This window comes from Falco peregrinus, chromosome 6 (assembly GCF_023634155.1).
Source record: "Falco peregrinus isolate bFalPer1 chromosome 6, bFalPer1.pri, whole genome shotgun sequence".
Taxonomy (NCBI): Eukaryota; Metazoa; Chordata; class Aves; order Falconiformes; family Falconidae; genus Falco; species Falco peregrinus.
This window is the reverse complement of record NC_073726.1, coordinates 90,241,816-90,265,606: the sequence shown is the minus strand read 5'-3', so window position 1 is coordinate 90,265,606 and position 23,791 is coordinate 90,241,816. Positions and strand designations below refer to the sequence as shown.

General features: G+C 42.8%; 1 protein-coding gene across 4 annotated transcripts in view; it reads left to right on the top strand.

The window, feature by feature from the left end:
* Positions 1-23,791, top strand: part of GSK3B (glycogen synthase kinase 3 beta) — a 157,826-nt gene that overhangs the window by 114,930 nt on the left and 19,105 nt on the right. For 2 of the 4 annotated variants that reach the window (XM_055809021.1, XM_055809020.1), the window contains exons 8-9: positions 11,046-11,141; positions 21,591-21,629. In XM_055809021.1, coding sequence (XP_055664996.1) covers positions 11,046-11,141; positions 21,591-21,629 — 135 coding nt within the window. The remainder of the gene's footprint in view (positions 1-11,045; positions 11,142-21,590; positions 21,630-23,791) is intronic. The other 2 variants (XM_055809023.1, XM_055809022.1) reach the window with 1 other exon arrangement.

The following is a 23,791-nucleotide window of genomic DNA, read 5'->3' as shown; positions in this document are numbered from 1 at the left end:
GGAAGGGCACTCCTGTTTGCAGATGGAGAATCGGGAAATGCAGGGCAAAGGTACCTTCCACCCAAAGAGTCTAGTTTTTCAAGTGAAAAAGACCTAATGTTTCAGAATACATAACATTTATATATCACTTATGTCCAAACACGTCTTGATTGATTTAATTTGGTAAGCTGTGAATATTCTGTGATTCTCAAATTAGAGGCATGGAAGAATAATTTATAGCTGAAAAGACTGGTGTCTGACTTCCCGGCACCCTAGTCTCCCTGCCGCCTCCAACTTCTGCAATGAAGGAAGCAAGATTTCTAGGGAGAGCAGTATCTTTTTCCTCTGAATCTATACTATGCACTTAATATGGGGGTATTACAGAGGGTGAGATGCAGGCACATGGCTTGGCTTCATTGATTTCATCACCACAGGGAGATTGTATTAAGAGAACTTCCTCCATGGTTTTGCCACGTAGCTGCTACCTTCATGCCTGTACATTTGTGGCATGCATGTGAAAAACCCCTCAAAACCAAAATGTGTGGATGGAAGGTAGAACTTTCTGCTTGCGTCTGTGTGTATCACTAGAAGAGCAGCCAGTGTCTGTGTCCTAACAGAGTGTATGACACCAATGAACTCCCAAGTGGTCATTCTCCTGCATGGAGGACATGGGCTGGTGAGGCTCAGTGTTTCAGTGGCTTGCTCTGCAGTCTCAACGGGGTGTGCTCTGACCTTTCTAGACTCCTGCCATGTCTCCTCCAGTCTTTGACTGTGTAAACCTAGCTTCTGTTATGGTGGGTTTGTCTGTCCTGCTGGAAATCCCCCAGTCAGCAAATTTCCTCTGGAGGCTGCATGTCTTGCACCTACTTCTCCTATGACTTTCTTGATGTCTTATTGTTGCCTTTCTGCCCAGTGAATTTCAAGCTCCTCATGTCCAAGTTGGGTCAGTTTATGTAGGAAGCGCTCGTAGATCACTGGAGTTGCTGCCAGAAGTAGGACTGATGGTGGCACAAGTGACAATTTTTTCCTTTTGAGAGGTGTCTCGGGGTGCCAAGCTGCTTTCTGCTACACTGCTTTTGTGAGATGTGGTACCTGTGAGCACTTCACATGGCTGGAGTTTCTCAGGAGTTTGTGCAATAACCTGTGGAGTTTCCCTTCAGACATTTTCCAGAAGTCCTGTTTTTTCTTGATTAGTTTCTCAGGACTGCAGAAATTACACCTATGAGATTTTTTTATAAATAAAACTGTTAATATCATAGTGACAGTCCTGTAGGTCCCTCCGTGGCTCAGTCAAAAGTCTGAGAGTAGAGGGGCCTTTTTGGCAAAGCCATAGCGCTCTGCCTTTATCAATGGTTTGATTTTTCACTGTGCAAAAGTAAAATAATCAGAAAATAGATGGCCTCTTCTTATTGACATATTTGCCAAGCAGAGATTGTGGTTTGGTTCAAAGTTGGCTAGAAGTTGTTAGCATCAGTTGGACATTTTCAGTTCTGCAGTACTGGAAGTAAACATCTGTGAACTAATAGTTTTATGGCATGTACGTTCTCAGGTTGTGCTGATTCTGCTGTGTTTACACTTGAGTTAAGTTGTATTGAAGTAGAGGAATACTTAATAAAATTGCTGATAGCCTATGTATCATCTGTGGTTTCTTTAAATGACACTACCATGAGTGGTGTGATAACTTTAATTGGACAATTCATAGCTGAATACATAGTACTGGCAAACTAACGTTATTTCTCACAGCAGCCAAAGGAGTATCCAGTGTAAAGGCTTGAGCTTCAGTAAATTACAGCTTGAGATGATGATTTTCACTTCCACAGAAACAAATTTCTGAACCATTTCTTTAAATGTAGAAAGGGGGATAGTGAATGACCATCCACACCTGTGTTGTGTTGGGGTTTTCTCAATTTCTGCTAGGTACGTAGCCCCCGTACATGTAGAAACTAAGTGAAACAAATGTAGGGGTAACTCAGATTTTATAGTAAGCCTGGTCTCTTCAATTCAGAAGTTATGGTACTGAGACAGTATGTTATAGGAAAGTCTGAGAGAACAAATGCTATAAATCTTGTATTAATAGTCACAGAAAAGGATGTTCGTTGAATCATTAAGGAAGTATAATGAAAAATGTGAGCCCAAATGGGTGGGTGCCACGTGTATTCTTCTGCCTGTATATTTATTATCGAGGCAGAATGTATTCTCAAGGCAGCACTGGAAGAGAAAATGAGTGCAAACTGCTGAAGTCAACTGTTTGTCAGTGCCCTTGTCTACCGAATCTTGTGTTGTGAAGTTTTGTATAAACTGTTCAGAAGAGCCATGGCAGAAGACTAAGGTGAGAATACAGAGAGAGCTAGAACTGAGAATACCATGTTTAAAATGAGCAGGCGTGAGCAGTTGCCTGGGAAGGTGCGTGAACTGGGCAGCGAAGTGCTTCCTTGTAATGCCGCACCCACCGGCAAGTATTTCTCACAGTGGGAGTAGAGGGAGAACAGCACGTTTACCTCAAATTTCAAGTAATTTTTCCTTACCTTTTGAGAATGAGGAAACAGTAGAATGTGAGGGTCTTAATTTTCTATTCTGCCAACTGTTGGCAGGAATCTGTCCCATCTACTATATATCCCTTAAAAGTGACCAGTAATCTAATTGGGTAGATTTGTTTTTCAAATCTGCAAAGAAGTCATGAAGCGTTCTGTTCTTCTCCACTCCCAGCAAGATGCTTAAATTCAACTTAGATTTCAAAGGTTAGCATAAAAAATGCAATGTGTGTTTATTGAGCGAACTTGGGGTCTGCAACCGCAGTACAGTTGAAGACATACACAATTCTGCAGCATAAAAAATTACCAGAAATGTTAAGTCTTGGGCACAACATGTGAAGTGTTAGGTTGTATAAGACTTCGTTTAGAATAGGATTTTTTTTTAAAGTGTTTACAAATGGTGTCCACCTCTTCCATTTGCTGGTATAGAATGCTACTATTTAAAGCTTTCATTGTAGCACAGACTTATTTTAATGTTAGCTTTGTGTAGGAGAATCAAAGCTGTGGGATTTGCCAGTTGTTGAATGGCAGTGAACTTCGTGGGCGGTTGCAGGTTGGGACCTGTGAGCTGCTGTTTAGCTGTCTTGGAGTAATGCTTTTCAGATGGCTTCCTTGGAACTGTAGGTCTGAAACTTAGGGGCAGAGAAAATGAAGTATTTTAAACTCCTAAAAAGGGCTAAAGTAAAAAAAAATACTTACCCACACATTTGGAAATGCACCTGACTTTCATCACTTACATTTACTTGATTCTGCTTCAAGACGTCAGCTTGGAAACTTTTCTGCTGGTTCCTATCAATTCAGGGTGACTGAGTCACAGTCAGTTGTGTAGCATTTTCTGAGCCAAGATAAATTTTTTGGTTGTCTCTTCAGTTGCTTATTCAGCTTTGATTATTCAGAGTTCATTTCACAACACAGCAATTGGATGCTACACCTGGGTATGAAGTTTTTGCATTAGGCTGGAGAATTAAAAATGCCATCACATTAAAGGAGTCCTCCTTTCTCATGTAGTTTTTGATGACATCCCCTTGGTAGTTGTGTTCACGAAGGTGGAATTACTGGGATAAGTCAGTTGGCACGGCTTGGCCTTCCTGCAGGCTGCATGCCCAACATCCTCAGCCTTCTGCTGCATCAGAAGCATTTTTGGCTTTTGTCAGACTTTGATTCACTTTCAGCAGTCTTTATGTAGTTTCATTTCAAGCAATCTTGCAAGATCTTCTCCATCCAGTTGCCCCTGGAGCTTCTGCAGGCCAGTTGCATATTTGCAAACTGCTCTGAAAAACTGCGCCCCTCTAGAACCACAGTATCTCGTTCATGTGGACCAACAGTCCCCTTCATTTTGCCTTCTTTTTCTCTTGGTCCTGTTTCTTTGAAGACTTTTTCCAGATGTTCTCAGTCTTGCTAGGAGAGAGAGATCCTTGACCACTTTCCTGTGACAAAATGATACTCGATACGGGGAAGTACTGTCTTGGAGCTCCATCTGAAGAAATAATTTAACCCAAGTACATTTTTCTTGAATACTTCCACTATTAGAGGAGAGAAATCATGTGCTGTGCTTTTTCCAAAGTTTGATCTTGAATGGTGACTCTTCTTCCTTATTTTTAGCTCTTGCTAGCTATTCCAAACGTTAGGTTATTTCATTGCTGGGAATATCTCAAGTGGGTAACCGGATATATTCATTAAAATTCATGCCCCTACTGGCTTTCGGGTGACGACATCTTCAGAAATGTGCTCAGTTTCTGAAGCAGGCACAGTGGCAGTGTGGGTTTCCTCCATGGTCACATAAAGAAATGAGGTATGAGTAAATGCTGCACCTCGGATCAGTCATACAGTCCTGTCCCCGATGGAAGGGGAAAGCCCTCCTTCCAGCAGCTCAGGAGGGTTGCAGTTGCCACTTCCCTATTTAAAATCCACTGTGCAAGTGGGATATTGCTGAATACAGCTTAAAGGAAGGAGCTTTTACACTACAAGAGTGATTTTTTTTTTTTTTGAGATTCAGTCAGGGCAGACTCCATAAATCTCCGAGCTTGTGTGCACAACTTGCAGTGGAGCAGCAGTGTCGGCAGGACTGCTGTGAAGGCTTGGGAGGCTGGGGGCATTCCTGGGTCCCCCAGCTTTATAGCACCCTGAAACCATCAAGGGAAAACTGGCTGGGATATCCCCCCCAATCCAAAACTTCTTCCATCATAGTTCTCACAGACAGTGGTTACCCCTTATTCCCCTTGCAACGAGGGAATCTTGGAAGCATAATGGTTTTCTTCCTGGGATAATAATTATCTTCTGAAAGGTTCAGTTTAGTACCTTCCCCCTACTCTTCTGAAAAATGTGTGTGTGTGTGCGCGCGCGTGGCGGAGATCCTCTGTCAGGAGAATGAAGCAGCAATAATTGCCTGAGCAGCCCTGGGACACGGGGGGGACAGCATCTGCCAGTCTGTCTTCCAGGGAAGACTGCAGGGAAGGTTGTGGGGCTGGGGGGATTATGTGTGTGTTTGGGGTTTTTTGGTTCCTTCTGGACTGCGTGGTTATTCTTTGCACCAAAACTGGCATTTCCTGGTAATTTAGGAGAAATAACAAAATCTTCTTTACCTAGTTTGCTGGGTTGGGCATGGCAGGGAGGAAAAATGTATGAAAAGACAAGCTCAGTAGTATCATGAATCCTATCCATGCGTAACTTTTTGGTCTCTGACCAGTTTTACTGAGCCTAATGCTAAGTATAGACTGCAATTATACTATATGGCTTATGCTCAAATTTCAAGGTACTATTTTGGGCTCAGTTTTTGAAATAAAATAAATTCAGTCACACTGCTTAATGAGAAGAGAGGAGCCATCTCTTCTGGGAGAATAAGCAGTAGGAGAGCATCTTTCATTTTATTGGATGTGGTCCTGCGCTGAGGACCTGTCTGCATCTGACATGGGCTTTCACGTGTGTCCTCTCTCCTCACCCCTAAGGGAAGTTTCCTGGCAGTTTTTTCACCCTGATGTCCCCCCACATTGCAACTTGGCTGTTCCTGTGCCTCACGTAATTCATCGCTTCCAGTGCTTGCAGGCAGACAATGTAAAAAAAGTTGATGAGCAGTTATATTCATGTTAGCGGTGACAATGGGTTTCTTCCTGTTCCTGATGTATGGCTGCTTTCGTGTTTGTGAATAGAAGAAATCTCTATATTTAGGTGGCTCTCATTTGATTTGACAAGAGAATGTTTTTGAAAGAAAGTATAGATAAAATGGGTAAGTTTATTTTCTACCACATACCTCTTGAAGTATTATTTCAAAGCTGACCCATGGTTACTGCTTGAGATGCCTACTCCATGAATTTTTTAAATAACTATTTGGCACACCTCTCACAACTTTCTGAAGGAGGTGCAGACATGTTTGCAGAAGTATTAATTGTGCCATCTGGTAAGCCATACACACCAGACTTTCTGTAGCACGTTTCCTTGTAAACTTGCACGGTTTTCCCAGGGAGGAACACTACACCACTGTAACCATAGCTTTCTAGCGGTTTCTGATCTAAATAACCACCTTCTCCCCGCTCTAGTTCAGTCATTACCAGCTGGAGCTTCTGAACCCTTGGTGTCCCTAGGCTTTACACTGCTTTTTACATTTTTGGCAAAGGTTTAGCAGTAACGATGGTTGTCAGAAAGGGCCTTTATTCCACTGGGGGTTGTTGAGACCCTTGCAGTTTCCTCTTCCTCTGGTGTTACAGCGGTGTGGGTTTTGTCGTGAATAACTTGGTGCAGTTTTGCACAGTGAAGCCAGCTGTGGACAGCAGCTGTCTTCAGGACTGTGGTGTAACGAAGGTGTCTTTCGGAGCTGAATATCATCCCTTTTTCTCCTCTGAAAAGTCAATTGCAAGAACATTAAATGAAGAACTTTATGCTATTTGTAATGAAATTCAGGGCTTATTCCAGGTTCATAAATCTTCCCTTCTTTGGTAAGGATGATGTTGTTGGAAGCCTGTAGCTTTTCTTTAATTACTTGGTACATACCATTACCCTACCTTCACAAATTCCTGGAATAAAAGTTATTTGGGAAGCTTCATCTATTACAGGTAAATGCCAAGGAAAAACTTAACAGAAAATATTTGTGAAACCTGTTATGTTCAATTTTTGTTCTAAGAGAATGAGAGTGGTGTTTTGTCTTCTCAACATGCGTATTCTTTAGTTAATCTTAGTAGATAATGTTTCTTTATTTTTGTTTAAGAGATGATGATGACAATCGGGAATGAGGAGCAAGACTAGTTGACCTGTTGTCTTCACTTGCAGGAAGATCCCCTGTAGTCTCACATAGACCCCCTTCATTCAAGGGTTTAGTCTTTATTCCAGATACAGTTGATTCCATTAGACAACTACTTTTTTTATTATTCTAGTATTTACTCTGGTTTTGTTCTTTTTTTCTTTTTTTTTCAAGTGCCCAATTTAAAAGAAAAAAAAAAAAAACCCACAAACCAAAAAAACCAACAACACAAAACCGCCAAAGACCCCAAGTTTTTCCTTGACACTTAACTCCTTTCATAAAACCGTCTCAAGTAGAATAGTATGTACTAACCTGCATGGACCAAATTAATTCAGTATTGGAGCCTGCATTTCTTCAAAGCTCTCCAATCTTTGCAAGATCAGGGGGGATCTTGCTAGTGTACAGAATGTCTGAAGGGAAGGTGCAAAGAAGAGGGAGCCAGGCTCTTTTGTTTGGTGTCCCAAGACAGGACAAGAGGCAATGGGCACAAATTAAAACACTTTACATTCAGTCTGAAGATAAGCAAATTGTTGTTAATGTGAGGGTGGTCAAACACTGGAACACATTGCCCAGAGAGGTTGTGGAGTCTGTCCTTGGAGATACTCAGAAGCCATCAGGATCGGCTTGAGCAACCTGCTCTTGCTGCCACAGCTTATGCAGGGGGTTGGACACGATGACCTCCAGAGGTCCCTTCCAACCTCGGCCGTTCTGTGATTACTGTGAAATCTCTCCTCCAAGGAACATCTGCTCCGTAGTATCTTCAGAGTTGGTACAGCAAGAGCAGCTGTTTCATAGAGTAATTCTGCCAAAAATGTGCAAAGTAATTTATGCTTCTCCTTTTCATTTTGAACGGAAAGAGCAGTCACATACATGGCTTCTTTAAAGATGATGTTTGCCCAGTGTTTGCAATAGCTGAAATGGTTGCTGTTACTCACAGGGGTTACTTGAATTGTATTCCTAATATGCTGAAAACTCAGCGTGAATCAGTGAGGTACAATTTCAAAACCATGTGGCAGACAGTGTTGGTGCGTTGCAGGGTGGGGAGATGTCCACTACAGGACCTCTTCCACATATGTCAAGTACTGGGTCGATTTTATAGCTTACCACTTTACTCATCCCACACTTTCCTTCTGGACTGTGATTTGAATTTGATACAGTCTTTAGAACTTCGATTCTACTTCCTATCTACTTTCCTTTCCTCTTCATTTGTTTGGATTTGGGGTTTTTTGTTTGTTGGTTTTTGAGGTTTGGTTTGGGGTTTTTGTTTTGCTTTATTCTACCTTCAGTACAAATTGAAAGCACAATCTGGCTTTACAATCCAGAGAGAACAAAGTAAATACACTGAGTGGCTACTATAAGTCACTCTTCCTTTTGTACAGTTTTGTGTGTCAAGGGCTGCTACCTAACTGAAAGGTCAGGCGGTCCCTCCTCTCAGCTACCACGGTGCCTCTTCAGTACCTTCTTCTCTAAGTATTCATGGGACCTTAAGCACTGTTGCTTAGATGCCTGTGCTTGAGCTTAGGAGTCACTCCCTTCCATCATCCGGAGTTTTTAGTGTTTTTGGTGAAATGTATGAGTTGACGTTATCTGTGGGTCCTTCTGTGAAATTGTCCTTGCCTACCTAACCTGAATTCTTTCTGATGCTATAGGCAGTCTTTAAGTAAAGATACTTGCGTGGTATAGGCTCCTGTTCTGAACCGCCTTAGCAACTGAGCTAGTTTGCTGAATTCTAGCTGTATTTTTTTTTTTTTTAAATAAATAATTCTACTCTGCCTTTTCTTAGGAAGCCTAAAAGGAATTTTTTTTTGAGGAGGAGGGTTAAGAAGATAAACATGCTTTTAAAAATTCCTGTTTATACTATAGAGGCCTGAAAACTTAGCCTTTAGAAATGGTAGGAGAGCAGTACAAGTTATCTGTAATTTTTCAGGAAGTGAATTTAACTAATCAAAAAAAACGTTCAAAGTATTGAAAATGGCTTTTATCCTGAACAGGGATGAAAATTCTATTTACAGGTGTGAAATCCCCTCATCTCTTAGAACTGGAAAGCTTTGAGAGCAGCGGTCATCAAAGCTTTGAGAGCAGTGCCATCCTGGCAGGGCTGGCAGCCGGGTGGCCGGTGCTCTGAGGGGAGCCAGACAGAAAACCAGTGGGGAAAGGGACACATTTTGCTGTCAGCCATCCCACCCCCCCCTTCCCCCCCCCCACCCCCTGCCCTTGAAAAGCTGAGCAAGATGTACAGAATCCTGCAGACACCCTCTGCTCTACCACCTGAGCAGAGCCAGTGTTTTCAGACATGCACAGAAAAATCTTCTGTCAGCTCTGAAGGTAACCCTTGGCGCTTAGAGTGGGTGAAATTTAAATCCTAAATTAAGGATTAGCGATGGGAAGGTAGGAGTTATGTGATTGTTCGTTTTGTACAACTTGTTGGTTAAATCTGTTATCCAAGAAGCAACTGTCTGAATAAGTTGCAGGGTTTATTTCCGCTGCTGCTGCTGTTTTTTTAAAAGATTGCTTTATGGGTAGGTATTTTAGTTTGTCTTGTACAGCTTATATTTTAAATAATAGAGATACCAAGTTCCTTTCATAATACCTGACGATAGTTTCTCTGTTGCACAAATTAATTAAGCAGCAATCAGCTTGCTCTTTTATTCCTTTACCTGACTCTTTAGAGTGCATTTGTGTAATTTGCACTCTTCTATAACAATGAAAACGATCATGGATACCAGAATACATAACCAAATATTTTTTTATCAAGCAGTAATGTAGAGTGCTAACATTATACAACATTACATTGTAGATCATTTGTTTCCTGATGGTGACGGTGCAGTCTCATGAGATGAGGTGATAACATTATGCTAATCTCTATGGCGAGAGATTTGTCACGGGGCGAGAGCAGCGTGGCTACAGGGTTCCTATAGGAAGATGAACCTGAGCTCAGCAGAGGAGCGACTCCTCTGCCTCCTGCCCTCTCCCTCCCCTCTGCAGAACAAAAGGATACCCAGCAACTGGGTGCAAGCGGAAAACAATGGGATTCCTTGAACGTGCTTTGCAGTTTTTATATATAGGTGGAGGGCAGTGGCTTAGTGCTGACTGAACAGAGTGCACACCGTATTGTCTGGCTTATTCCCTGAAGGGATTTCCGAAATCCTTTCAAAATCTGCCCACCCTTACAAAGAGATGTGCAATTGTGTGTTCTTTCTCATACAACTACTAATTTGCATGTATAAGTAACATTGTGCGGATTCTGGGAGTGAGAAACACAAATCTGTAGAAGTAAACTGGGGGTGGTGTTGCAGTTCAGATGCTTTCAGGTTAGGTTTAAACCACATTTATCTTCCATGTGGAAGTGCTGGGGTGGGGAACCACCACCAAAACTCACACAGTGCAGGGGAGGGGAACCTGTCCGGCTCCCCTCAGCAGGAACTGGCTGATCTTTTAAGCTCGTCAGAGGGCTGCTGTTCATGTCTTGTAAAATGCCGTCTGCGCTGCTGGTCTGACCCTTAACCAGCCATGTGCAGTGAGCTGCTGTTCCTGAATGTGTTCGGCAGTGCCATTTTTAACAGTTTAATTGGAGTGAACTCTTTTCCCCGTTGAAGTATCGCTAAGTTGGAGAAAGGTGCTTGAATTTTGTGAAAAACTGTACAAGGTAATTTAATTTTTGACACTGGGATTGGAGCATGAACTGAATTGCCAGCAAGAGACTACTGAAGTTGGAGCAAGGGCCACAAAGATGAGTAAGGGACTGGAGCACCTCTCATGTGAGGAGAGGTTGCAAGAGCTGGGACTATTCAGAGAAGGCTCAGGTCTCATCAGTGTGTATAAATACCTGGCAGGAGGGAATGAAGAAGAAACAGCTAGGCTCTTCTCAGTGTGCCCACTGATGGGAAAAGAGGCAGCAGCACCAGGTAAAACACATGAAACTTCATTTGAATGCAAGAAAACTCTTTGGCTTTTTTACTGTGAGGGTGGTCAAAGATTGGAGCGGCATGCCCGAAGAAGTTGTGAAGACTGCTTCTGTGGAGATGCTGAAACCTAGCTGGACATGGTCTTGAGCAACCTGCTCCAGCTGACCCTGCTTGAGCAGAGGCATTGGACCAGAAGCTCCCAGGAGAAGGGAGGTCCCTTCCAACTTAAACAGTTCTGCAAAAGTTTTGTTGTTTTGTTCCCTGCGCTAGATTAACTTACTAGTTACACAGATCAGCTTCAGTTGTCTCCATATCTGATAGGTTATACTGCAGCCTTCGTTGCCACATGAATATGAAGTGTTCCTAAACCATTTTCCTTTTTTCCTCTCTTCTTTCTAGGTTCTGGGAACGCCTACAAGGGAGCAAATTAGAGAAATGAATCCAAACTATACCGAATTCAAATTCCCTCAGATTAAGGCACATCCATGGACTAAGGTGAGTCTGTATGAACTGAATAATAAAGACATGGGCTGAAAGTAAAAATTCACAGAGTTCAGTTTGTTCGGTGGCTTGGTGGCTTTCAGTCTAAACTGGGTGCCTTTAAGCTGGGGACCTGGTAACTCTTGGTGTAGATAAGAAGAAGGTATGGAAGCAGTGCACTATAATATCTGGGGGTCTGGGGGGCTTTGAGGTTGCCTACAGGTTTGTTGGTTTTTTTGTTGTGTGTGTGTGTATTTGGTTTTTTTAACAATGGGGGGTGTACGTGTGTGTTTATATCAGGTTGCTATACGTCTAAATCCTGTCATACTATAAACTGAGATGCCCAAGTCACCTACAAATGGGAAATGTTCTGGTGATAACATGTGATGCTTTTTTTGTGATGCTGTTACGTAATATGATGAGGGCTGACAGTCACTTTCTTAACTGGTTCTCTGATAGATCTTGTTATGTTTGTACTCCTATAGGCGTGCTGTTGAGGGGGGTTGTTTTTTCTTGGGGTTACTTCTTAAGACTTCTTGTTATCTGTCTTTCACAAGGAGATACTATTGCAGTGCATGCAGACAGTATTATAATGTCCGTGGTCAAAGAGGAAACCACTAGCATTGAAACAAATACATTGCCATGCAATTAAGGTGTCTTCCACATATCGAGGAATGATGAATATTTGACTTGGGGCACGGTAACAATTAATCTTTTAATGAGCCTCTTGGATGTGGAATAAGTTAAATATTTGAGTTTTAAGAAATTGAAACTTGGGTAGTTAAGATTTTCATTTTGCTGCTTGAGAAATGTCTGATAGTCACAGTATATTCTCACCATGTCTTGATGGTTCAGGTGTCCTTCTACTAAGGAAGGAGTGGGTATGGGTGGAAGGCTTGCGTTTCTAGCTGAGCACATGTCCAGGTCAGACTCTTCTGGACAAAATGCTTTGTGGCAGTAGAAAGTCTGGATAAACTAACTAGAGCTAATTGATAGCATGCCACGTACCTGACAGGTGCATGCCAGGCCAGGTACTGCAAGTCACTATTTTTGTGATGCTCTCCAGTGAGTTACGTACCACTTCAATTCTCCTTTTCCCCAGTAATCCCTGGTTTGCATCTGTGTATCAGAGTTTCTTTCTGCATGTTGGTTAAGTGATTTGTAATTATATGAGAGGTCAGTAAATCCAATGAGGCTTTTTAATACCTTATGTTAACAGGGGGGAAAATTATGGCAATTAAGTCCCTGAGAGTGGTCTCTTAGTTTTGAATTGCATTATGGTACACATCACAAGAATAAGTCCAAAAGCCTTATAGCACTGAATATTAGGGTCACACCTGAATTCCTGCAGTGAAGGTGTTTGGATTGGGGGGGGTTAAATTAATATGCAGCGTAGTAAGAATGCCAGTAGGAGAGGTGTACCATAGGACACAGAGTTAAGCATCTAAGCTAGCTATGCAACTTACCTTGTGCCTGAATAGTCTTAAGAGTGTGCACTTGGTAGCCTGTTAGACCACAACAGAGATCTTTTGTCAAATGGAAGCTTCAAGAAAAAACTGAGACTTCCTTCTATTTATATGAATGGGTTTTCACTCGTTCTAAAGGATCACAAGCGAAACTAAGTCAGTTACAGAGAATTGAGAGGAGCTTGCCAGAAAATCGAATCTGCATTCTCCATTAGAGCACAATTAGTTTTGGAGAGCTGTGCTTGCAACGTAGCTTCTCATTCTCAAGCCATTCTGCACGCAACTCTTCCTGACATCAGCTGGGTGTAGAACAGCATTTAAACCAGTTTATTACAAGTGGGTTACGTGATGCCTCACTTATGAGATCTGTACTTTTATTATACAAATGCTGTACTAGCAAAAGGGATTATCCAGCATGGCATTGATAATGATGCTCATCCTCTCAGTGTATTGTGTCTAAAGATCCTTTCACCATTTTGGACATGTCGAGCAGAGAAAGATTTAAGTAGTAGCAGCATTATGTAGAATTGATCTTCCTTGCCCAGCTGATTGATACAATACCTGATGGCACATCAGTGGGCATGTGCATCCTCTTGGAGCTTCTGGGTCTTAGAGTTGAAAAGCATGGGAGAAAAAGCACCCCTGAATTCTGGCTGTTTAATGAGCAGAAGAGGAATGACTGAAGAAGTGGAAGCGGAAATGTTTTTTTGCTACAACTGTGTCTGTAACCAGAGGGTTAACAGTTGCCAGCGGGACTTGAACTTTGAAGTTTCAGCCTCAAAAGTACAAACCTTTGCCATCTAAGCTAAAGAATTATGAAGGTTTCAGTAGCTAGAAGGTTGTTATTTTTGTGGACTAGCTGTATCCAGAGGGCTCAGCAGACAGAAGTTAAGGGGTTTTGTGTGGCAGAACTTCCAGGCAGCTTGTTTTCAGCATGTTTGAGAGAAAATTGCTGAGAACGTGGTTACCCCCTGTCAGAAGGGCATTCTCCTTGTTGCTTTGTGTTGTTCAATACAACAAAGGTATTTTTCAAAGTTGAGGGGTTTGTAGGCCCTACTTGGAGTTATTCATGCAGTGGAGACACCCAGTGAAGGTGCATGTTTAGCTGCTGTCTAGATGTTTAACCTCTTCTATGCAGTCTGGAACTGGTTGTATCCAGGCCAATAATCTATACAAAATAAGGTCCGTGATTCACTCTTGTTTTCAGGGAACTTTCTTGGTCTGCAGAAGTGTGTGTAGATGACAGTTAAGAATTTTCTTTGGAAGCTGCAGTACCTATAGGTTGCATCTGAAGTTCCATGGTGCGGACTTCTGTTGAATGCACCTGGTTCTGGTCTGCTCTCTAGGTATTTTGGGCAGGCATAGATACATTATTTTCCTACTCAGTATTGCTGTGGTGGTGTGATCTGCTATGTTTACTGTAACCTACTAGGTGAAAAAGAATAGTGGTTGGTGCTGTAGGTTCTGAAATAGGGTCTGGGTATTTTAAAGAACTGGAGAAATTGTTTGAGACTGAACAAGGATGAGTCCGTGGAGTATTGTTTCCCACATTCATTCAATTTCAGGCTTAAATTGGAATTTTGGGCACAAGTTTTATGGAAATGGGAAGTCTGCCTTCATAGATGTATAATTTTGGGTAGAAATGGATTGGTATCATCCGAATACAGTATTGATATTCAATGTGATGTAGTAATATGAAGAAAGCAATCTCAAACTAACAAGGGTGCCTCTTCATAGATTAGGTGAAAAGTCAAGTTAACACTAAAAATATTTTTCTTTGCTGCAACAGTAGTGCAAGTTCACAGTGCAAACTGTTCTCAGACTGGTTTTTCAATCTGGTGACGACTTGAGGTAGAAGTACTTTTGAAACTCAAGAGCTGGAGTCTCTTGTTGTAAAACATATAGAGACCTCCCTCTCCTCTCCGGATAGTTCTGTGCTGCCCAAGCATGTGTGTGTTTTTATACCAGTTACGTGCATGATGCAGAAGATGGGAGTTCAGTATGTCCCTGGCTAGCAAAAGAAAAGAGAATATGAACATTCTAGGAATCTTTCACAGTTCTTCCAACACAGGACTTCTCTCTTCTTCTCCTCTGGCACCCCACACCCACAACTCCAGCCCCAAAAAGAGGAATCTGGGATATTTTGGTTCTTTGGCAGGGGTCCTCTTCAAAATACCAGCATGTTTAATTTAGTAACATCGTCTTTTCATCCAGACCTCAATTTGTTTTCGCTTAGTGTAGAACGTTTTGTATTCATGGAGGTGCATTCTGCTGTTTATCTGCCTTGGTCTGTGAGTAAGTAGCACTGAGTTTTGTAAGAGAAGCAAGGTTTTGCAGGGGTGGGAACATCTTTGAGTGATGGAGTTGGAAAAAAAATAGGTAGGCTTTTAGACACGCAATCACATTTTCAGGTTTATCTTGGGTTGGAAAACCTGACCATTTTTTTCCAGCTGTTTCAGCTCATCAAATAAGTTACTACCCTTTCTGGTGGCTTTGCTGCTGCTGGTTTTACTAGGTCAGAACTTTCCTTCTGGGTCTTTAAGCTACCACAACTCCTTGAGCCACCTTTCTTCTTGGCAGTGCAGTCTGATCTCTGCTACTAATCTTTATACTTGTTTCTCTTCTTCTGACTAAGCTTTATCTATACTTTATAACTGTGTGACTGGAAACCCAAGAAGAAAATCCAAGATCAGGTGCCAGGTTGTACATCACAGGGCTGTTAAAGTTCAGCTTTGGCAATTGGCTTTCTCTGAAGCTTTTGGCCCTTTTGGAGGAGGGGGCAGGGACAGTGGGGTGGCTGATGAAAGGTCTGAGTGCATCCTTCATGAGCTTGTGTTAGGTAGGTGCTGCTTACCATGGGCTCGTTACAGCTGGCCTTTATCCTAGCATTACTCAAGTGCTACCTTCAGATCTCACAACCTTTGGGTTACGAAAAACAAAGACAGTGCTGTGATTATTTGCAGAAATACGGAAGATGTCAGTGTGTGAAGGCCCACCTCTCCCCTTACATCCAGCTAGTAAAGGATCTCATTTGAGTAAGATCGTAGTGTATGCAATATAATTATGTAGTTTAGGCCTCTTATGCATGGGGGAGATGTCTCGTTAGTATTTCGCCCCCCCCCCCCCCCCCCCCCGAAGTACTTCCATGTGTTTGCCAGTAATGGCAGTGTAATGAACTGAGTTATCTACTGAGCTACAAGCACACCTGTGGTTCTTGATGGCAGAACAACACAACAGGTTATATCAGCAAAGGCTGTTTTCTTTAGTCAGATCAGAACCTCTGCCTTGTCTCCATTGTGTAGAGACAGAGCAGTTTCCACTGCAGGCAGCTCTTTAAAATTGTCAGTACATCTCTTTAGTGTGGTGTGGTTGCCTTTGTTTCTGCTGCTCTCAAGATACTTGCAAGATTGTTCACACATGCAAGCACTTTTAACATAGTTGGTGAAACAAGTTTGAATGTACTCAAAAGAATGGTTTCATTCACTCCCAGTTCTATAGCTAGGTGGTGTGTGAATCATAATTTCCAAGTCCGTGTTGGGATGAAAAAAGACAGGAGTCATATGTTTAACAGTGGGAGAGAAAGAGGGAGACGCTGTCATGTCTACATTGATTTTGAGCATCTCTGCCCTTCTGCAGTGCTCTCTTGTGGGTGAATACATGAGGACTTCTCTCTGCAGTACTTGCCATTAACAATAAAGTTGCAGCAGATTAGGGCAGGCCCCCTCTCGACTTCATAAACGCTTTCTTTTTTCTTTTTTTCCTTTTTTGTTATTTATACTCTTCAGCACGCTCTTCTGTCTGTGTTTTCAAGGCAAACTATTGTAGCAGAGGAAAACAGTGTCAAAGATGAAACTTCAGGCTCAAGCTCATCCATTCTGGCACTTTTCCAAAGCAGCTGGCCACTCCTGGCTGCAGCTGAAGTTGTGCAGATCCACAGTTGGTTGTATTATAGAGCAGCTTTGAATATAGACTTTTTAGGATCTGTGTTTCTACCTGTATTATGAAATAATTACTGCTAATATTATAAAATACTTCACAAATATTTTAGTCTGAGTATTGTCTGTGTGTTTATTCTTTGTATATGTTTACCATACGAGTCACTTTACCTTGAATGTTGAGTTTTTCTGTGCTGGTAGCAGGCAGTCCTGTTGTCTTCCCCACGCTCTGTGACTGGGACGTGAAGAGTCTGGTCTCTCTCATTAGCATGTTTTTTCACCCTGCAGAATCAGTTTCATGTCTTCATCCTGGCCTACTCCTGCTCTCCTGGTTCTTGTCTGGTTTTTAAGCAGATTGTTTTGCTTGTAATGCTTCCAAAGTGACTGCTCATACTGTAGATTCAAGGAAGAATACCAAACAGTAAAATGGATAAATAGACAGCTCGTTTTGTCACTTCTAATTATAACTGATGGAAAAAGAAAGCAAAAATTCTCTTGTCAGAAATCTTGTAAGTGGACTTGCATTTGAATTAAAGCTGAAAATGCAAAGTCTTCTGAGACTGGGGTCTGATCTTTTGTAGAGCTACAAAGGTACAGTAGAGATGAGATGTTTCTTTGGGTGCGGTTTTGTAATCGGCACAAGTTCTCACATTCATAGGTTCTCCACCTCCAACCTGCATATTCCTGACACCTCCCTTCTGCATTATTGTTTGTACGGTAGCAAAACCTCTTGAAGAACACCAGTGTCCAGGATTTGGATCACCTTTCTTACCTAGCTGACCATTCGGCCCTGACCACGAGTGTTGGGACAGGGGAACAGGGCAGACCTGCATGGCCAGGAGAAGGGCAGAACTGTCTTTTCCAGCATGAACTGGAGGTGATTTGTCCCGTTGTGAAACCATGCCCTGACCTCTTTCTGAAGAGTACAGTTCTGGTTTTCACTTGGTGTGTAATGACTTTTCAAGCAATGAGTGAAAACGGCTCTGCTGGAGACTAACTTAAACGAAAAAAACACAGGGTATTTTGCCAAGTTCATGTTTCCCAGCTTCTTTTGTAGGAGCAGTGATTTTTTGACAGTGTAAATATCATATCTTCATCTAAAGCGTGAGAAAATAAGCCAGGTTTGTTGGGTGGTAAATTACCCTGCCTCTGCCCAATTTGTATGCAGTAAAGAAAGTACTGCTTAACAATAAATGAGTGAGCACTGATGTAACATTAAGACATGATTTACATCAGTGCAACTATGGAAATCAAGTGCTGAGTTTAACATGTCTTCTGCAATACACCATCTGTTTAGCCATCCCATTGCCACACATCTGTCTAGGCTGCTCGTAGCGGCTGTCCCATTGAGGCTGAGAGCACTTCCAGAGGTAGATTTTGGGGGTTTCTCTCTGAGAAGAAGGGGAGCTGTTTTGTTCTGCTTAGCTTTGTTGCTTTCCTTTAGAGCTTGGCAGAAGCAGAGCACATGCACTGGTTAATAAATGCTAGCTCGTTCTGTCTCTGCCGGGTCCTCAGTGGAAGGAGCCCAGTAACAAGTGTGTGGTCTCAACAAGAAGTAGCTTTGGAGACAGGTTCCTGGTCCTGTTCCCAGTTCTGTGTTGGCTCATTTGTAAGCCACTTAACCCTTCTGTCTTGATTTCATTTCCCCCTATCTGTGTAAGTGCCATCTGACAGGGATTCTTGTCTAATAAGGCATTTATTGTTTCTGAGCCGCTTTTTAGAAAAGACACAGCAGGATTTAATCAGAGAAGGAAGTTGGGAGGCTTATATATATACTTTGCAATAACTCCCAACACCAGCCTCTCTTGTGTACTTTTTTAACCTTCATTTGTATCGCGTGAGTTTTATGCACTTCAAAATAGCCAAGTGGTGTATTTCAGAAATCCCGCTCTGAAATTCTCAGGCCCTCGGTCCCAAGGGCAGAGCTTCAGACACAGCTTTGGGTTTCCTTGTGTCAGGTAGAGCTCAGTGCATACCTTGCTGTCTTGCCTATGTCTCTTCCCTCTCCTTTTGTGTTTGGGAATGTGTCATGTTTATCATAAACCTTCTTCCGTTAAACTTGCGTGACCGAAATACAGCTTCACGTCGTGGAGTCGTGGTAATCGTCTTGTGTGATTGCATTTTTAAAAAGTTGATTTGAGGGTCCTGTCCGACATCTGATGAGTTTACTTGTAAAGAGTACAAGCTTTTGGTTGAAGGGAGGAGCTCCCTCTCTTACCTAATGTTCATGTGCCATCAAAAATGTGCTTACAAACTGAAAGGAGATGTGCACAGACTGTCAGCCTGAATCAGTGGTGTGGGTGGTTCTTGGCAAAGCATATGAGTCTCTGAAAGCTGGTGAGGAAATTTTTAACCGTGGTGTCACAAACTTGATGCGTTAGCAACAGATGTCATTTTCATAAGCCTCTGCTCTCTTAGGGAGCACAGCATGCCAGCAGTATTCACAATCTGCATGCGAAACGCACAGTGGTTGATGGCATGAAATCATGTCTCATAATACACGCTGGCTAGAAGAGCACCTTGGTGTCACATTGTGAAGCTTTGGCTTTGGGGCTTAATTAGACCAAGACGACGGAGCTCCGTGTTGTGCATGGAAAGTCTGTTTGAAGAATGTCAATGAACTGAAAGTCAGAGCAACCATTCTGTTAAAACAATACTTAGTTCTTGCCCCATGTGGTTTTATTTGAGAGCTGAATGCTGATGTGTGTGAAGTGAAATAGGAGAATCCTGCGCTTTCCATCCCTTTTCTTTCGTCTTTCCACGCGTGCAAAAAAATAAAGTAAAATTCAGAAGGGGCATGAACTCCGCTACACTGGTAGGAACAACTTCAAATTTGTAAAAGAAAACGTGACCACGCTGCTAGTGCACAAAGGCTTCATCTGAGCTGAAGTCGCTTGGGGATGAGAGCTGCCTAGTGCACCAGGGGGTTTTAAGCCTGGCGATTGTTTTTGAAACGTTGAAGAAAGTGGTAGTTCCAGAAAAATGAAAGGGGAGTAACATTAAAAAGTTTGCATTGATAGCAGCGTAACTTAGGAAGGAGAGAGGAGTGTGCCTGGCCTGGCTGCCTGGCTGTTACGGGCTGTCAGTATTCCAGCATCACCAGCATGCCTGAACAAAGAACTTGCACTGGTCCCTCAGCTTTTTGGTGAGGTATAGATTGAAGGGGATGGGAAGGGGGGTGGGGGGGGTGGGGTGGGGGTGGGGTGGGACAAAACCTGAAGAAAAGTACCAAAAGCTGTGGCTTTGGATGAGTCGGCATTTCCATTTGACATGATCATTCAGAGATTTTTGTAATTCATCCAAAAAGGAAAAAAAAAAAGCCCAACCAACTCAAACCAGCAACCTGGGTCTCAGCCTGAAATTCATTTGCTTTGCAGAAACAAGAGGTTTTGAGTTATGCAAGTGCAAATTTTCCTTAAAGATTATTGTATGTAAAGCCTTTTTTTTGCATTTGTTTATCTCCAAAACAGGTTCATTTTTTAAAATGAAAACTTGAGCCTTCGGTCCCTCCTGTGGACAAATAGCCTTACACAAGGTCTTGTTTCATTTTAGAAAAATGAATTGCTGCGCCGGTGGGGTAGTATTTGATTGCTTTAAAAGTTCCTGTCAGTGTTTTATTTTTGTTTTTTGTTTGTGGACTTGCTGTGCCTTTTGCCCGGCCATATTTAGTCTGCATACTAAATGTTAGTCTGCCCAAACACTTTACTTTGTGCACTTAGCTTTTTTCCTTTTTTTTTTCTTTCTCCTTTTTTCTTTCTTTTTTCTTTTTTTTTCTTTTGCTTTCACCCAATGTATTTTAGACCAAGACAGACTTTGCTCCGATGGGCCGGATTTTAGTCCGTGCACTAAATTTTAGTCCGCAGACTAAAAAATAATCCGCGGATTATTTACTAAATCAATTCCCTCACTGAGAACTACAGAGACCTTCAACTCCTGCCGAGTCCTACGCGCGAGGGGCTTCACGGCTCGCCAGTCCCGCTGTCTGTCCGTCCTCCCACCCCTTCCCACCACGGAGTGCCGGCCCGGCATCGCCTTGGCATCGGCACCCCGTGGCATGGAAGTGCTGGCGTTACCCACGGCCGGGGGCGGCAGCCGCTCCTGTAGTTCTCGGTGGGCGAATTGGACAGCTTTCCCGGTGGAACTGTGTTGAATGGGAAGAGCTAAAAGACCACAGGGGGGTTTGCTTTTATTTCTTAGGGCGTTATTCAAAAGGGAGGCGGGAGGGGACAAATTGAGGGGAAAAAAAAATAATTCTTAAGTAACGGGTGCGACGGGTATGAGGGGGAATAAAACCCGCAATAGAGAGAAATTCAGTCCATACCCGCACTCCTGAGGTGGTACGTCTAGTTCCTGAAGGATCCTAAAGAGATAACGCCAGCAAACAAAATCCAGTGGTGGGGGAAGTCAATCCAAAATGGAGAATAATCCGCGGCGGCCTGAGGCACTCGTAGCTCACACAAATTAAAAGCATCCAAATTCAAAGTACAGATCTCGACTTTTACTTTCTCTTCAGCACAAATTATAAATTGCTAGGGGTTTGGTTTTTTGGAAAAAAAAGAAAAAGAAAAAAAAAAACCAAACTACCAAACAAAATCCCCCAAAAGTTTACATTGTGCCTGTGGGACAGATTTACAAGTGGGATGCACCTTTGGGGACAAACTGATCTGGCCCCGTTGTCTGTGGATGTTTCTATCCAGGACCGAGGACTGAAAGATCTTTATGATGGGAATTTCAATTACCCTTTTAGTTCGAGTTAGAGTTTTGATTTCGATTTTTTTTATTTTTTTTAGTAAATGCACTGGCATTGGAACATAAATTTAATACAGAAATGTTTCTATACTATGCCTCACCATTGCACAATCGATTTTTTTGGCATACACTGTGGTGAAGTTGGACTTGCTGCTATGGAGACTGATGTTTAAAGTTTCTAATTGTATAAACATTTTCTATGTCCCCCACACCATGGTTTTCTTATAATATTGGCTATATTTTTCCTTGCTGGACTATTCTCTTTTGGATTGACTCCCCCTGTTTGGATTATTTCACTGCATTATCATCTTTAGGACTCGTCAGGAACAGGACATTTCACCTCAGGAGTACGGGTATGTACTTAAACATTTTTTCAAATTACTAGGCCTAGCCTTGCGAAAAAAAAAATGCTAGAAGTGGAATATTTTGAGTTCAGACCACATCCTTGAGGCAGCAGCCAGGCAAATCAGTGTAACAGAAGGTAATGGAGATGGGCACAGACCTGTAACTCACTTCATGTGTTAGTCATCACTTGTTGCAGGGAGAGGCCGTGTGAGGTCTTCTGATTTTTTTGATTTTTTTTCCCCCTCCCCTTCCTGGTTTGATGCAGTTAGGGCAGACCTTGGGAACCGCCTGCCCCCGGTGACCGATTCTGGATGGAAGGCAGGCTGAGCAGTTTGCACCAGGGCTCAGGACACAGATGTTAGGGTCACACTGGCTTGAAGATGAGGAGTTTCAGAGTGGACAAGTGACTACTCCTTTTACAGAAGGAGATCTGCTCAAGGCAAGGGCTTGTCGTCTTTGCCTTAAGGAAAAAAAAGTCTTTTCTTTTTCATATCTGTATAGTAGCCGATACGTGAGCTGTCCTGAGGGAAAACCACAGCTAAGAGTGAAGTACTTTAATTCCAGCTGTGGTAAATCAAGCCTGTTAAAACATCAGCGTGAAGGTGCATGAGGGAGGCTTCAGTAGTTTTACTTCATTTCTGTGGATTTACCTCAAGACATACTCATTTATGCTACTTAGCATGGGGTAAAAAAAAAATTTAAAGACACTTTTTTCTTTTTTCTTCCTTGGTTTTTTTCCTCCCCCCCCCCCCCCCCCCCCCAGTTGGAGACAGTCTTATATTTTGTTCAGGCCGTGCCGTGGGAGCGACACTTGCATCCCCTGTGGTCAGCGAGCCAAGCGCTGCCGGCAGCAGGCACACAGCCCCTCCGCATGACCGTGCGTTCATGGCACGACGGTCAGCACAAGTTCTCTGCCAGCAGCGTTAAGCTAAAGCCTTTCTTTTGTCATCATAGGGCTCGTACGAAAACGTTTTCTGTTTTGCAATAACCTAGTAGTAGAAAAAAAATCCTCCTCTGTCGGTACCTGGCTCTTCGACTCCCCGAGTGAGGATTCCCTGCCATGCAAGTTAGGGCAGCACGCACCGCAGCAAAACTAGGTGCTGCCGAGCCAGCTGGGCACCAAGGGGCAGCATTTAGTCCCCAGAGAACTTAGCGTTTGTGTGTGATCCTCATTCAAGAGAGCATATATGTCTTTGGTTTAAAACTTACTTAAGGAGTGCCTGTGCAAGTTCCTCATCTGTGATTAATTAACATGTCATGCACTGGGTTTGGGGGGGGTGTGTGTGTTATTTTTTTCTGCTCCTTCGTGCTGTGTGGCTTGGGTTCACCTGCACTGGTGCAAAAGCATTTTGGATGAGCTCAGTTTTTACCACAAATGCTGGCATCAGAACTTCACACTTGCACCCCCCCACTCCCTTTTCCCCAGCCTGCCTGTCACCCACAGCGCAGGGAGAGCAGAGTGCCTGAGGAGGCCACCCGGGTCACGTACATGATTAACTCATATTTTGCTTTTGACGTAAAGAGAAAGGAGGATGGGGGTGTGATTAGTGGTGGGTAGAACAGTTCTTAGAGGTTTAAAACAAAGCTGCAGTGAAGAACTTCTTGTAATCACTCAAGGTAAAAAAAATCAGTTAGAGTGAAATAGTTGGTTCTCTTGACACAGTTTTCAGCTGTCCTTACAAATACCAAATGTGCAGGAATTATCCCAATAAACTTATGAGAATGACTTGCCAGAATAAGGTCACGGAAGGAGTAACTTGCGAATTAGAGTTAGGCATTTCCTGCACCCCACCCGCGCTTTCCTTGTTGTTCTCCAAAGTTGAACAGCAGCCTCCATAGCAACAATCTGACCTGCCTGCCTGCAAAAGTCCGTGTTAGTGAGACTTGGTTCACTAGGCAAAGAAAAACCAACCCAAACCCATAGTGGGGCCTTATTCAGTTTTTACATCCAGTGAATCCTCATTTGAACCTTCCTCCCCACCTTCACTCCACCCCATGTGCATGGCTGGTAGCACCTGTGTGTTTATCATGATTTTTGAATGAGTATCCCCTTCATTCTTAAAGTTGTTTTTCTGAGTGCGCTCTCATGAAGTCTCTTGCTGGCATTGCACCTTCACTGTCGTGCAAGGCGTTGCAATTAACCCTTTCTCAACCCCAGGAACTGGATTTT